The sequence below is a fragment of the Etheostoma cragini genome, chromosome 18 (genome assembly GCF_013103735.1).
Source record: "Etheostoma cragini isolate CJK2018 chromosome 18, CSU_Ecrag_1.0, whole genome shotgun sequence".
NCBI classification, from domain to species: Eukaryota; Metazoa; Chordata; class Actinopteri; order Perciformes; family Percidae; genus Etheostoma; species Etheostoma cragini.
The window spans coordinates 19,372,444-19,388,203 of NC_048424.1; the positions used below are offsets into that span (position 1 = coordinate 19,372,444).

General features: G+C 43.8%; 1 protein-coding gene across 3 annotated transcripts in view; it reads left to right on the plus strand.

Annotated features, from left to right (window-relative positions):
* ches1 (checkpoint suppressor 1) overlaps positions 1 to 15,313 on the plus strand; it is a 68,573-nt gene extending 53,260 nt beyond the window's left edge. For all 3 annotated transcript variants that reach the window (XM_034899844.1, XM_034899843.1, XM_034899845.1), the window contains 3 exons: positions 1,343 to 1,401; positions 10,899 to 11,007; positions 12,200 to 15,313. In XM_034899844.1, the coding sequence (XP_034755735.1) occupies positions 1,343 to 1,401; positions 10,899 to 11,007; positions 12,200 to 12,761 (730 nt within the window). In that variant the 3' untranslated portion in view covers positions 12,762 to 15,313. The remainder of the gene's footprint in view (positions 1 to 1,342; positions 1,402 to 10,898; positions 11,008 to 12,199) is intronic.
* Positions 15,314 to 15,760: the final 447 nt, after the last annotated feature.

Consider the following 15,760-nt stretch of genomic DNA (forward strand, 5'->3'; position numbering starts at 1 on the left):
AGAGAGACAGAGAGAGAGTAGGGGAGAGGGGGGGGAATGAGATGGGCGGGGGGGTGGTAGGGAAAACAGACAGGCTGTTAGCGCAGGGAAAATATGTTATCGCCGTGGCAACGCAATGTGGCAACTCTCCATGGCAACAGCAGGTGGCTCAGGGCTGAAATTTGCGTTTGCTGCTTTTGCTTTTTCGTACTGCCGTGTGTGCATGTGCATGTACAGTAAGTGTGTGCGGTGTGTGCAGCTGTGCGTGTGTGTGTGTGTGTGTGTGTGTGTGTGTGAGTCCATCTTTCCCCCGCATCTGGTGAGGTGAGAGCCACATCACAAGTGCAGACGTCCAAATCCTCTCATTCAGCAGCTTAGCAGAACATAAAACAGGGCTCATATTACAAAGGAAACTCTCCTGATGAGTGGAAACGAGTGGGTTGCTTTTTCAGAGTTCACAGCATCCCCAGGTGTTTTCTCTCCTGTTTGTCTGTTGTGCGTATTTTTGTGTGTTTCCGTGTACACATGCCCAAGATCCACGTTGTCAGACACACAATGACTGTGTATGAGGACAGCCTGTCTAGCTACAGAGAGAGAGAAAAAAGGAGCAGTCAGACGTGTTGTCTAACGGGGAGCTAAAAACCACTCAACCTGGAAAAAGCTCTTACAGCCACTCTCTCACTCTCTTTTTCTCTTTTTCCCCTATCCCTCCATCTTTCTCCTTCTGTCTTAAAATTATGGATTCACGAGCAAAACTCTGTCTATTGTCTTCCTGTGTGTGCATAAGTGAAGACGTCTCCGTCTATGTGAGAAATGCCGTCATTACCTCCCTCATTAGTGGTGCAATGATCACCTTAACTGAGTCCCCGGCTTTCTGTGTTCCTGTGTGTGTGTGTGTGTGTGTGTTTGCGCGCGCGCGCGCAGCGTAAGTGTAAGCGTGTGTTTTAATATGTCACACTTTACGCACGTCTGTCTTAAACATGCCTGTGTGACATGAGCGTGTTAAATGTAGATGCGTTGATTAGGGTTTTTTCTTTTTTTCCCTCTGGTTGAATGTGTGTGAATGGACTAGTGGCGGGCGGTGGGGGTTTGTCATGAGAAATTACCCCCATGGACTACAGCGGCGAGGCTGTAATTCTCCGAGGTAATCACAGGGAAGAATGGCAACAGTGGGACACCCGGGAATCTAATCACTATAATCAGAAGCACTGGCTTATGGGCTCAAATTCCTGCCTTACTATCTGCCTCGTGATGAAGCCCGCTAGGCTGGTTGGCTGCTGCAACATGATCAAATGGTTGACCAGTTTTCTCTTTTTCTCCCCCCCCCCCCCCCCCCCCCCATCCCTTCTTCTGTCCTTTCTAGTCCTCCATTGTGGTCGGGGAGTCCCCTCTTCAGAAAGAATGGAGGCGTTCTCCTACAAGGTACCGTTTTACCTATTGCAAGTCTTATACTGTATATGTGTGATCTTTCTTTTTTTTTTCTTTCTTTCTTTCTTTCTCTCTGTCTCACCCTCTTCCTCCCGCCTCCCGCCCTCCACTCTCTACGGATATGCCAACTCCAATCATCTCAATTCCAAATCCCTCTTTTTAGAAGCGCACCTTGAGAATACCGAGTGCTGAGTTCTAACACTTGGCTCGGCGCCAGAGGAGGAAAGCTTTTTCTACGGAGGCGTATTTGAAAGTTTCAACAACAACAACAAAAAAGACACAGCAAGTGAGGGAGGGAAAGAAAGCAAGAAAGAGAAGAGAGAGTAAATCTCAGCTTCAAATCAGAGGCTGGGGAACAATCCCCTTGCCTCCCTTCCTCATTCAATGCAACAGTCTCACTCTTTTACTCCTATACACTTTTCCCCCTGTATTTCCCATTATTCCTCTCCTCTCCCTCCCCCACCCCCCAAACCTCCCTTGTGGCTGGACGGCAGTTTAAATGGACATTCAATCCCAATCAGGGAGCACTCCGGGAGCTCGCTGGGCTGCCGAGTCCTAAATAGAGGGGGAAATGGATACATTAAGCGTCTGCGGCGTGCCCTCCATCGCCACTGATAATGGAGTAGTAATGGTCAAAGAGCCGAGGTTGGAGAGAGTGTCTGAAAACCTGGACTCCCTCTTGACGCACACAATGTGAGAGTAAGTTATCTAAGCGGCTGGTCAGATGGACAGATAGATAGATAGATAGATAGATAGATAGATAGATAAATAGATAGACAGACAGACAGAGAGATGGACAAGGCGAGAGGGAGACAGGCAGAGAGGGACACAGCCAGGAAAGTCTGATTCAGAGCGCACTTGTGACGGGGAAAGACAGGAAAAGGAAACTTTTTAAATGTGTAATGCGTTTGTGAAAGGAGAGAGGGTGCAGAATAGTCGGGTGTGACATTCAGAGGCAGTGGGGAGAAAGAAAGTTGTGACAGACAGCCAGAGGCAAAGACAAGGAAAAAGAGTGTGTGTGTGTGTGGGGTGGGGGTGGGGGGGAGTTTGGGGCTGTTAGTGCCCTCCATTATTACTTCCATCTCCCATTCCCAGAGCTGCTCCACTATGAGCTGAGGTGTGCTAAAAACTGCCTCCGCCTGTAGTCCTGCAGCCGTCACCTCAACCCAACCCCCCACCCCAGAGATCATCATTCAGTCGCTCTAAATTAGAGAGGATCTGGTCTAAGTGTTCCAATTTTATTAAAGTACTGTGGTCACCGGCTATCATTAAAGAAGAAACCCTATTTCAGTTGCATTCATTTAGACTAGAATTTATTATCCTGTCATCAGGTAATAGAAACATTGACCAGCGGTTAAATGTTTCATTGCAGCATATCAGCACATCTCAACCACTTTGGAAGATTGAAACATGTGTTGGGTTCGCGTCTGCTGAGATATCCATATCCATATATCTATCTATATATAGATATATATCTATTTACAACTGATTACGCTCCAATTCTACCAGACATGTCAAGTCAGAATATTCCACCCAGATGGCAGACAAGGTCAGGCTTACAGGATTTCTTTTTTTTCTTTAAAGTTTCTTCTTTTTCTTTTCCATTGCACCTACAGACAGCTAGAGAGCGGTAGCTATCGAGTTTATAGTTAAAGCTGAATTGAATTGAAGGCGAGAAGTACATTTACGCAAGAACAATTTTGAGGTACTTGTACTTTACAAGTATTTCATTTCATAGCTCATAATACTTTTTACTCCACTACATGTTTTTTGACAGTTACTGTAATCACTTGAACCTATATGAAACATATGAAATAGGATGCATTGTTCTAGAAAAAGTCAAATCTACCCAATAGTATTATCTGTGTTGCAATATTAGTTTTAATATAATAGTGTTGTATTATTATTAAGCTGCACGTCAACCTGCTACAATATTAGAATGCTGCCTACATGATAATGCATTAGTAATAATAATCCAGTTTAATAAAATACAATAACAGGGACCATTGTGCTACATATTGAGTACTTTTTCTTTTGATGCTTACATTTTACAATAGAAGTCTTCAAGTGATTTACTAATGTACAAGTAGCTATGCTCCAGTATAAATATACTCCATTACAAGTAAAAATCCTGCATTCAAAATGTGTTGTGTAATCAACAACATGTACTTAAAAAATATCAAAAGTACACACAATGTGAAATGGCCCCTTTTTATGAGATTTGATATTATCACTGATGCTAACAGCTTTTATTTGTTGTTGCTGCTTTGAGTTCGAGATCAGTTTTTCTTTTATATACTGTTGGGAGGTTTTGTTCGTATACAAGAATCATATCTTCTCAATGTATTGTACATCATAATGTATAAACTGACCATACATTATGTGTTAAAATATTATTCTGTAAAAGTAACTAGCTGTAAAATAAATTTAATGGATTTTTTAAAAACACTACACTGTTTCCAACTGAACTCGAAAGAAGTAGAAAAGAAATGTGGAAATAAGTACAAGTACCTTATATCTGTATTTATGTACAGGGTTTGAGTAAATGTACTTAGTTACCTTTTGATACTGTATCTAACAACTTCATTTTAAATTCAAGACTTTTATTTGCTATGGAGTATGTTTCCCATTATGATATTGCTACTTTTTTTAAAGTAAAATATCTCAGTAAACACTGTACAGTTGGAGGACAAAATAATGGAAACACACTTGATTTAAAATAATTCTATAGTAAGTTCAGCACAATGCCACCTTATTCTTTCAGATTTGACTAAGCTGGTATCAGAGCAATGGAAGATTGTCCACCTGTCCTCGTGACGAGTTAACTGACCTTCATGTGTAAAATTGCCGTATGCCCCTTTTAAGTTTTCAAAGCAATGTGAAATTTCCAAGGTGCACAAAAATCATCTCTGCACAAACAACAACGTTTACGTTTGGGAAAAAGAAAATGTTCTTTCAATGTTCTTCACCAATAGAAAAGAACAAGAGTTAAAAGTTAAATCTACCTGCAAGGATGTAGGAGCAGAGGTGTTCTGCTGCTTAGCCTGATATGACCCCTGTTTGTAGCCAGGCTTATTAAGGCGTACTGAATTACCGTAATTAAGTGTTGCTTTTATTTTGTCTCCTCTCTGTAACTTCTAGCACATGTCAGTCAGCCAGCCCCTAGACGCACAGCTGGAGTGTCAGATAGACATCAGTTAATCTGCCAGCCCACCAGCAATCAGACAGTCAGACAGACAGACAGTCAGACAGTCAGTCAGACAGTCAGTCAGATGGACAGACAGTCAGTCAGAAAGTCAGGAAGACAGACAGACAGTCAGGAAGACAGACAGATGGACAGACAGTCAGACATACAGAAAGTCAGGAAGACAGACAGATGGACAGACAGTCAGACAGACAGTCAGTCAGGAAGACAGACAGACAGAAAGAAAGTCAGTCAGTCAGACAGATGGACAGTCAGTCAGTCAGTCAGGAAGAAAGACAGACAGCATTACTATGCATCTTGCCCTTGGACTGTACTTTGATTTAACACACAGCAGCCGGGCTGGCAGACAGACAGACAGGTGTGGGGGGGGGTGACAGAGCAACTTTTAAATGGTTGCGTTCTCGGTGTCTGTTGGGTGTGACCTCTGAACCTTTGGACCGTGTGTGTGTGTGTGTGTGTGTGTGTGTGTGTGTTTGTTTATGTGTGTGTGTGTGTGTGTGTGTGTGTGCAGAGCCTGCAGCCTGCAGGGCCATGTGGAACTCATTTAGCAGGAGAGAGAAGGCTGAGTGCGTATACGGCACATGAGAGCAGAGGAGGGAGGGAGGGTGAGGGCTTTGCATGCCCTGGAAAACAGGCAGCCAGGGAGACGGGCGGCAGGCAAAGACGTAGGAAGCAGACAGAAAGGCACAGCAGCTGACCAGACATGGGAAAAAAGACCGACTTGAGGATATTTTCTCTCCAGGAAAAAAGCAGATATGCAGGCCAACACATCTTCCCCTCTGTATTTAGATTTTTTTTTTCTTTTCCTCAGCGTGTCCTGCTTTTTGCTACCCAGCCTAGTGTTTTTGTTTTTTTGTATTGCTTTAAGCTTATAAAATCTATTGCACAATCTAAGTGAGAGAGGACGGGCTTTGAGAGAGCTTGCCTGCTCCTTTCACCACTTAGTTTGTCACTTCACCTCCTTAGCATGTGTCCTAGGCGTTTCACCTGCAGGGACAGCATGCACGCTAAGTTAAAGATATGAGTCACCACTATACATAGAATGACCGCAAGATCGGTAGAGAGGGAAAGAAATCAACAGGAGAGGGTGGAATTAGAAAGACAAAGAGAAAGGGTTTTCTGAGAAATTCAAACAACAAAGCGAGGAGGTGGGGAGACAGAACACGCACATAAGAGGAGAGTTGTCTATGCTTGTGTGGGAAGGGTGGTGTGTGTGTGTGTGTGTGTGTGTGTCTAGGGTAAACAGTGGTGGTCAGGAGTGTGTCGCTGAGCTATGAGAGGCCATGTCAAACAGAGCTTGGTATTTCCTTTCCCTTTTTTTTCTCTCTCTCTCTCTCTCCCTCTCTCTTTCTACTTCTCTATCACTTTCTCTGCTGATGCATGATCTACCACTCTGTGGCATGTGGAAGGGGAGCCGTTGCTATGGCAACCCAAAGCCCGACTGGAGCGAGGGGTGGGGAAGGAGGGGCGTGTGCACATCAACCCGGGAAGACCTAATGCACTGCCCACACACACACACACACACACACACATATACACACACCGAGCCATGCAGCGAGTGATCAAGATTACAAAAGAGACTCTGTGCAGGGACCTACTTATAAGGTTATGGAGAGCAGAGCTGGAGATATCAGGGGCAGAGCCACACTAACTGGAGTCAATAAGATTACTGTGGACACAGGCGGCCAGGGAAAGGCTACAGAAACACACCAACATTGACAAACGACAAACAGGAACCGAAGTGTGTGTTACGACGTGAACCAAATATATGTTGGGGTATGGTTTTCTTGGGGGGGGCCTTGCCATGACAACTTGTATGTTTTAATGAGCTTGTGGTTCCTGGGGTGATTACATTCCTCCTCATAACATCAATCATAAATTGACTGAGATTTAAAGAAAAAAAATAGAAAGCTTAGGCTACAGTATATTACTGCTAGGGCTGCTTGATGGAAAAAAATCATAATCACAATAAGTTTGGGCAATATTGAAATTCCTCATTGTCTTTTGGAAAGATGTTGCCATTACTGAATTAAAAAAACACCTGGAACTGGGAAATTTCCCTTCATACTTTTCCCGTTCTTTTCGATTACTGTGCTTTTGTGATCGTTAGGAGCCGAAAAGTAATCACTATTAATGCTATAGTGAAATGTTTTTGTTTTTTTCACAATTTGCACCTTAACTAATGCTTTTGCAGCAGACAAAGCAAACAGCAGGTCATCGTTTTTGAAATGCAAACTGACCCTAGAGATGAGATGACAGCTGTTTTAGTGAACTGGGATGGCTGTGGTGAGCAGCCAGCCCTGAGTAATCAGAGCCTTTGGCTCAGATGTACACATAAACTCTGCTTTGCTTCTCCTCTGCAACACAGACAATAAAGATGTAGATATAGATTTACAGATGTTGCAGAGTTGAAAGCATACACATAGATCTAGCTTATGGTGTTTTAAACAGTCCATTTAGTATTTGTGAGAATGCTCAGGTTGTAGGAAACCATAGTCAAGACTTGATGGAAAAACTACAGCTATCATTTTGTTTTATGTTCTGAATCAGAAAATATTCCAGTGTCTTCAGAAACCCACCTGGACACACCAAACAGTAATTGAACGTACTTGTTAAGTAATTTGATTTTAAGGCTATATTTATAAGAGCTTTGAGCCAAAAGCGACCTCTGTGCACACAAGTGTTTTTATTTCCAGTAGAAGAACTAATCTGACTTTAAACTAACACGCTCATCAACATTCTTCTATACTGGACATGCACATGCCGGGGTAAACAGGAGGCAGCATGTGTGCTCCGCCCATTGCTGGTAGTTGCCATGGTAATGCTAGTAGCTTTATCTCAGAGAACGAGACGTCATGACCCATTAACGCAGAACATTGGCGTCGGGTCTCTGTTTGTGGCTGTTGAGAGTGCAACACAACCCCGCAGATTCCAAACCAAATTAGGGTCAGAAGTGTTTTCAAATGTCTCCGGTTTAGAGGCTCTGAAACACCAGAACTGCTCTGTGCAGATGTGAAGATAATCATTTTTAAACCAAAATGTAGCAATGTAAATGTAGCTTAAGGCCCTATTCATACGTACATGGTTTTTAGAAAAACTGAGACATTGTAGCCAGGTTGCTCAGTGGTAGAACAGGTGCACATGTACTAAGAGGTTTATGCCTCGACGCAGAGGTCGAAGGTTCCAATCCAACCTGTGACAACTCCTGCATGTCTTCCCCCCCCCTTTCTCACCTAGCTGTCCTATCAAAAATTAAAGGTGGAAAAGCCCAAAAAAGAATCTTTAAGAAAAACTGTGACATTTCCCCCTTTTTGTGCCCTTCCTTCACACGCAAACAGAGAATTTGCCTCTGAAAACAAGTCTTTCAAAAAAAAGATTCTGATTGGCGAACGTGGGCTTTAGCTTCTCTTTACACTGCCACCTACAGGTTTTGCATGTTCTTTAAGGCATTGACTGGATATATACACAAGGGTATGTGTATTACAAAACACTTTTCTGAAAAGTGACACAATGTCATTTTTTTAAACGGGGAGGTTGAAATGCATGTTTACGAAAATAGCCGGCCACATCTAAACGTTGCATAAATCTTGATGGCATCACAACTACGTCCTAAAGTTCTCTCTCATTTCCCCAAATCCACACATTAACCTATTTCATCATGGCAAATTGAAAACATATTTATTTATATTTAAATAAATTGTTTTCGACATTTTTGGAAATATCTTTATTTACTCACTTGCTGAGAGTTAGATGAAAAGATTGATACCACTCATGCATGTCATGTCTGCACATGAAATGTCAGGCTACAGCTAACAGCCTCTTAGCTTAGCTTAGCATAAACACTGGGAAAAGAAAACGGCCAGTCTGGCTCTGTCCAACAACGGTAAAATAATTTTGCATCCCAGCCTCTCAAGAGCTCACTACATAACAAACAAAAACAGAAGTATAAAAATGACAAGCCGTCACCCTTTTTTCCAGTGTTTATGCTAAGCTAACCAGCTACTAGTTTTAGAGTCAATCTTATCATGCACACATGAGAACGGTATGGATCCTCCTGGCAAAGCGAATAAGTCTCTATATTCCTTAGATGCAGATTTATTAAAAATGAAAAACTGAAATGTCACTATGGAATGCAGAAGATGAATTAAGAGTAACTACAGCTTAAAGTCTACCAGCTGTCAGATTGGATTAGGAGCATTATTAAACCATGATCTTCAGGTCTCCCCACATATACACAGGGTTTGGGTGGGCCACTTGAGGACATTCAGGGATCTGTTCCTTGTCAGTCCCTTGTCCTGATGTGCTGTGTTGCTGAAAGGTGAATGGTTGCCCCATTCTGTGGCGCTTATCTTCGAGGACCTGTCTGTATTTGGCTCCGTTCATATGCTTGTAGTGACACCAGGTGATAGGCAGCACCTGGTTTTTGCCTGTTGAAATGTTTTGCTTTCAGACCCGAGAATTCAATTTCTGTCCCATTAGCTGAGGGAAAGCACTATTTGGTAAACTCCAGGTGGGCTGCCATATGCCTGTTAAATGGCACGTAGATGGATTGCTGTAGAGTTGTCCTTCTGGTAGATTCTCCAGTTTCCTTGACAATTAGTTAGCATGGCTGTTGGGCCACTTTCTCCTGAATGAGTAGCCGGCATCAATTTTTTTTGAGGGGGTTAAGGTCATTGCTCAAGGGCACCTCAGTGGTGGTAATGAAGGAGGGAGAAGCGCTGCTGTTTCACCTTCCCACCCAGATCTATCCAAGGGGGTAGTAAGCCTCTCCTTTCTAAGCGTAGCTCCTATGGCAGCATTTTGATGCTAATAAGCCATCACCCGCTGTTAGCATTCCATTGACCACCATTCATTTTGGTGTCATTTTGACAGCGAATAACATTACATCTGAAGCATTTAAAGACTCTATTTGTCTATTGTTTATTTCTAAAGAAACACAAAATGCACAAAAGGCTCCATTAACTTATACCTCACGTTATGGCTCCGTAGCAGACGTTTATGTAAAAATAGGCTAACGATTGTGTCATAACCACACGACTTACTGTCACACAGTAGAGGAATTTACAGTACAGGATAAGCTCACAGACAGTTTGGACTAACTTTAGCTGTTAGATTTAGTAACTCTCAGTTAACGCTCAGCTATCACCGGAAAAGTGCTTCTAACAGACTTCACTGGTCTCCGTCCAGAGCAGCGGGATCTGTTGGTCGATTTCTTTAACTATCTATGAATTTATCCGGTCGGTCTGAGTATTGAGCCACGACCTCCTGGTCACAAACTCGCTTCTCTAACCTTTAGGCCACCACCGCTCAGGTCGATTTTATTAAATGTTCAATCAATCCTTATTAGTCCGCTTATCTGGAGTCGGGTCGCGGCAGCAGCAGCTCCAGCAGGGGACCCCAAACTTCCCTTTCTCAATGATATTAAGCAAAATAATTTGGGGTTTTGGATTCTTGGGCCCCTATCTTTCACCCGGCGCAGTGCAAAACCCAACGAAAGTGCCATTGACCAACAAAGACCTGGTCCTTTTGCTTAGCAAATCCGCCATCATGATAGCAATGAGCCAAGGTACAAATGCTTGTTTGTTTGACAATTAATCTAGAAAACAATGCATCAATGTGGAATCATTTTCTTTTTTAAGATAATTTTTGGGGCATTTTGGGCTTTTATTTTGATAGGACAGCTAAAGACTGGGGGATGACATGCAGCAAAGGGCCGCAGGTCGGAGTTGAACCCGCGGCTGGTGCGATGAGGAGTAACCTCTATATAAGGCGCCCGCTCTACCAACTTAACTATTGCCCGTGTGGAATAATTTCTAAAACCTTGTCTGCTTAGTGTATTTGGAGTATTAAACATTTTACACACGACAGATGTGTCTTTACTCACACATTTGAAAATGTGCGGTGTCCCCCTTGACTTAGAGCCGCCTGCTGTTCATCCCGCAGCATCAGACAGGCTGGATTTAGCCGAGCCCAGCGGTCGTTGGTAATTGAATGATTCGCAGCGGCCTTAACTCATTTATGACGCTTTCTCGCTCAATTTAACCTTGCCTTGCTCATCAATATTGCCCTGTTGGCCTCCTCAGACGGACAGTCATCGAGCGGCTCCGCGGGTCTCATCGAGGTCCAATCGGTTTTTGGAGAAGCTTCCTTGTTTCCTTCCTGTTTCGAAACTGATTTGTGTGTGTGGCATGCGACTAATAGGTCTGTGTGCACAGGTTCTCATGTCTGCTTCTCTCTCTCTCTCTCTCTCTCTCTATCTCTCTCTCTCTCTATCTATCTCTTTTAGTTCCTCGCGGCGTGATCCAAAATGGCGCCCGTGTCCGGAGCCAGGCACTCTTCCCTGTGATCAGACCACTACCTGTTAGCCCAGTGGGGAGTAGAACCTCGGCCATACGGTGGGTGAACTTTGCTCTGTCGCCTTTAACCATAGAGTTAATGTCAGTCGGGGCTTTCCCTGCGCAAACACATTCCCTCATAGACACACACAGACACGCCAACGGGCACACAGTACTATCACAAAAAACACATATACTCAAAACAGACCTCGCACCAAAACTTTCCACTCACAGTTTACACAATTACATCTTTATTGTGTCCAAAAGTCAGAGGCATTCACACGCTCTCCGCTGCTCAGAACATTTTATCCAGGTGTGTTTATATAACGGCCTCTCTCTCACACACACACACACACACACACACACACACACACACACACACACACACACACACAAACACAAACAGGTTTATTAGAGGGAGACGCCTCATGATTCAAAGGAAATTCAGAGCATGCATGGACATGCACATCCATCATAGGAGCATAAGAGTACGATGGCCTGCGCCACATAATGAATTAAACATACCGAAGTCTCACTAAAGGTATCTGGTGAATATTTGATCACTGTAAGGAGTGCATGTTTTTTTCTTATAAGATATTAATATGCTAACTCTCTCATTCTGAGGGGGAGAAAATGTCCGGGGGGCAGGGCATGCTGCCGAAGCTCTTTTTGATGTATCGGTTGTCAGAATACACCTCTGTCCTTTAACGCCTCACATAGAAAAGTGTCTTCTGACTAGAAGAGCAAAATATGTGTTGCAGTCTAATGTAGATGTACAGTGGTTAAATGGCTTCACAGCAGAATTGTCATTCTGTGGCATTGTGGCTTTAAAGCTTGCAAGGTGCTTTATGTGCTGAGCAAGTTTCACAACCGTAGGGAGCACGAGGGCTTGAGAAATTCACAGGCAGCAATCTGAAAATGAGTCTGCTCATTTCTAAAAGGAATGGCTGATTCTTTTTTTTTTGGGGGGGAGATACAGTTTTTTTTTTTTTTTTTGGTAGATACAGGGTTTTAATCTGACCAGAGAAATATGCACAATAGGCCTGAGGGGGCCCTCTCTTCTGTCTTCTTTTTTTCTTTTTTTTTCGGGTGATAGATTATCTAGTGAACTCTTTTTGCTTTCCAGCCAAATGCAGAGCAAAACTGGATCAGCTTCAGTGGAGTGGAGCGTACACAGGCAGGCCACCTGGCTGGCGGCGTGACAGCAGGAGTAACAATATTCCCTCTCTTTCTGTGTCCTTGCTTCATACAGATCATCCCTGGGAGATTATCTAAGCCGGGGACAGGACAGCCCGTCCCGCTACTCTCCTCCGCTATGCAGCGAGGACCCCCAGGACGACCACACCTACAGCACGGCCAAATCCCCCAGCAGGCTGTGCTCCTCCGAAGTCGGCACCCCTTCCTCCCCTCTGGACGACGACGACGACGACATCATCGCCGTGGAGATCCAGTCAGACGTCAAGCCGGAGCCCCGGGAAATCCCGCTGGATTCTCACATCGCCACTGCCCCCGCCGCCTACATTTCCCAGCAGCCCCCGCGCGGACAGAGACGCAGTATGGGGCCGGGCGCTGGGACTCTGGCGGGAAGCAGTTTGCCCTGGACCAAAAACCGAGCGCGGGGCATTAGCGACACGCTGCCGCTGAAGAAGCGGCGCGCGGCGGCGGTGGAGAAGCCGCCGGAGAGCGACGACGAGGAGATGAAGGAGGCGGCGGGGTCGCTGCTCCACCTGGCGGGGGTCAGAGCCTGCCTCAACAACATCACAAACCGCACCGCCAAGGGCCAGAAGGAGCAGAAAGAGGCCCTGAGAAACTAAGACACACACATAGAACACGCACATAGTCACGCAAAAACACACACACACACACACACACAGACGGTATACAGCACACGCACACACACGCGTTAACACACAGACACATAGACACATATACGATACACAAATAGGTCAACAGGTAACGTTACTACAGCATTAGTCTCAATGGACACTTCTCATCTCCCTCTATCTATCTGCAGGGCATTAGGTGAATCCTACTTATTTGTGGCAATATCAAAAATCTATGTTTTCCTACATGTTCAGCAACACTAACATCAATGGGTATTTCTCATGTGTCTTTGTTGTTTCTGTTGTTTAAAAAGGGGATGAAAGCCATAAAAGGAAAGCACGTTTTGTCACTAATTTGGGAAAAAGTTGAGCACGACAAAACCGAATCACATTGAGGAGCGTACAGTGCATAAACACAGAAGATGGCTGTTTGTCTCGCCTGTTTGTTTCCATGTGAATCTGTAGCAATCTCGCAGCGATGCCAGCAAAGGCGGCAGAGCGCACTTAACAAGACGTAGGGCTCTCTCGGCCGCCCGCCGGCATCCCTCTCTCCTACATCCACGAGCACAAATGTGAGACTGTGCCAAAGATAAGCGACCAGGTTGCTTCATGTAGCCGACACGACAGCTGACAAAAAAAACAAAAAAACAAGAAGGCATAGTAGTAAAGAAGAGCTAAGGGAGAGTGACCTAAAGCGTCGAAATAATTGTAAAACCCAATGTGATATATATTCATGCACTTAAGATTATTTAACACCACTTATAATAGAAGCATCATGGGTAAGGACATGGTTTATTCCAAGAGCACTCATAGTATTTAAGAATAGATATTTTAAAATAATAAAAAAAATGGTCATGTTTATCACCATAAAGATGGATAGTGTGCCGGGTTTGAGGCAATATCTCCTTCATTTTGTTGTTGTTGTTGCATAATGTAAACTTCCCCAGTACTTCTGTCCATAGACGTAGACACCTGGTATAGATATCATAGCTGCCAGTAGCTACCACACCTCTCCCTATTCATTTGACAATTTCAAAGAACTATATACATGAACTGTGGGTTTTAAAGATTTCTGTTTGTGTCTGTTTGGACCCTCACTTTACCCTCATAAAGATATAAGCAATTTGTCCCGTGTGGACAACTCTGTAAAAAGGTTAGAAAATATTTTATTTTTTTCCTTTCTTAATTGAAGCAATTTGACCTGCAGGACTTTCTCAGTTATATTGCATGGGTGCTTGTAAATAAGATAAAAAGCAAATCTTTTGTATTCAAAGATCATGTAAGATAAACGATGTATTTAGCATGAAGCATGACTTATTTTCATATAAACATTGATCCTAGAGGAAAGAAAAAAAGTTTTGCCGCCAATTCTTATACCCGTGATTATATTGGATTCTTTTTTTGGTTTTCTTTGAATCTTTTGGGTTCTTTTTTTCTGAGCGGGCTTTCAAAGAGACGTCTTCAGGGAGGAGCGTGGGAGATCACTCTACAATCCGAGGCCCCCGAGGGTGCCACCTCCGGGCTTCGGGTTCAGGCTACATGTAGGCCAGCTGAATCACCTCTTAGGGGTGGGCTTCCGTCTTCTTCTGCCTGTACAGTGATTTTTAGGTGTTCAATGTTAACCCCAGTGTTATTTCAGAACACATGTAGAGTGTGTGCGTGACTTTGTGTGTCCAGGGACACACACCCTTTAACATTGTGCCTGCCTGCCTGCCCTCAGTACCTCTGTTGTCATGTCTATGACAAGTTTAGACACAACGTTTTCTTGTCTTTATTTATAACAGTATTGTTTCTTTTTTTTCTTTCTCTCCTGTGTGTAAATGTACATGTGTCCTTATTTTCCATGGATCAGACGGGCTCGGGAAACTTTGCAGGTGTCCTGAAAGAACCTCATATCTCCAAAATAGGCTACTTAAGAGCTGGATTGAAAAGAAAGAGGAATGTAGGAGAGGGCATAAATGACACAAAAAAAAGTTTTTTGATTTACATACAGTATTGTTAACCCTTTGATTAAAGGAATTACTTCCCGTTGTGGATGTCAAGCTTGCATACATATAAATCTCAACTGCCCAATCTGGAGATCAAAGGGTTTTTAAAAAAGTATATTTTGCCACTCTACCGAGATGTAGGTGTGTGTCATGAAAACACTGACTTGGTTGAAATCCACGAGGGAAGTAGTGAGCTTTGACATTTTTGCATCAGAAGTGATATGAATTCTGCACTGCCATTATTCGGCATGCTCATGGTGAAAAAGGAATGCATAAAAGTATTAATTTCTCCCCCCCCCCCCCCCCCCCCCCCCCCCCCCTCCACTTGCAGAGATGCAGTGCATATAAAAATAGCAGCTTTGTAGGAGAAAGCATAGGCTGGGTTTGGTTGTAGCAGCAGTCAGACATGGTTTTTTTTTTATTTTTGTTTAAGCTCAATAGACATTGAGTGATTGTCAGCGATCCAAACAGGCAAACGAATGCATGTCCCATCCGCTGGTACAGTCCTTTGCCACCTGTAGCATGCATTTTGTATGGTATCCATGCCGACATATAAAAAGGCTAAAAGGAGACACTGTCAGTGTTCTTGTTGTGTGCCATCCGTCTCTCGTCTGATATCTGTCAGAGTGCTCCCGCGGCCCGGGTCAAGCACTCGGCTGTATTCGCAGCAACAACCCAATGTTGTGGTGACTAATAACGTGTTCAGCTGGCAAGAGGCATGCGGAGGGGAGAATGTGTTGCTTTAGCAACCACCTCTTTTCCTCTGACTCACTCGATGACATGCAGGGAAGATGAACTCCTGACCTACGAGTCCTGGAAAAACAGAGCAACACAGATAATATATACCTTGGACATTTTAAAGCAAAGAAGGAAACTTCACTGCCTGAAAAAGCCCCCTAAAACAAGTGTTTGTTTCAAAGCTGCCAAACATACAATTAAACGCTCTAAAAAAAGAAGAAAAAAAAGAAAAGAAAACACAGTTGCCATTTTTTACGTTATTGT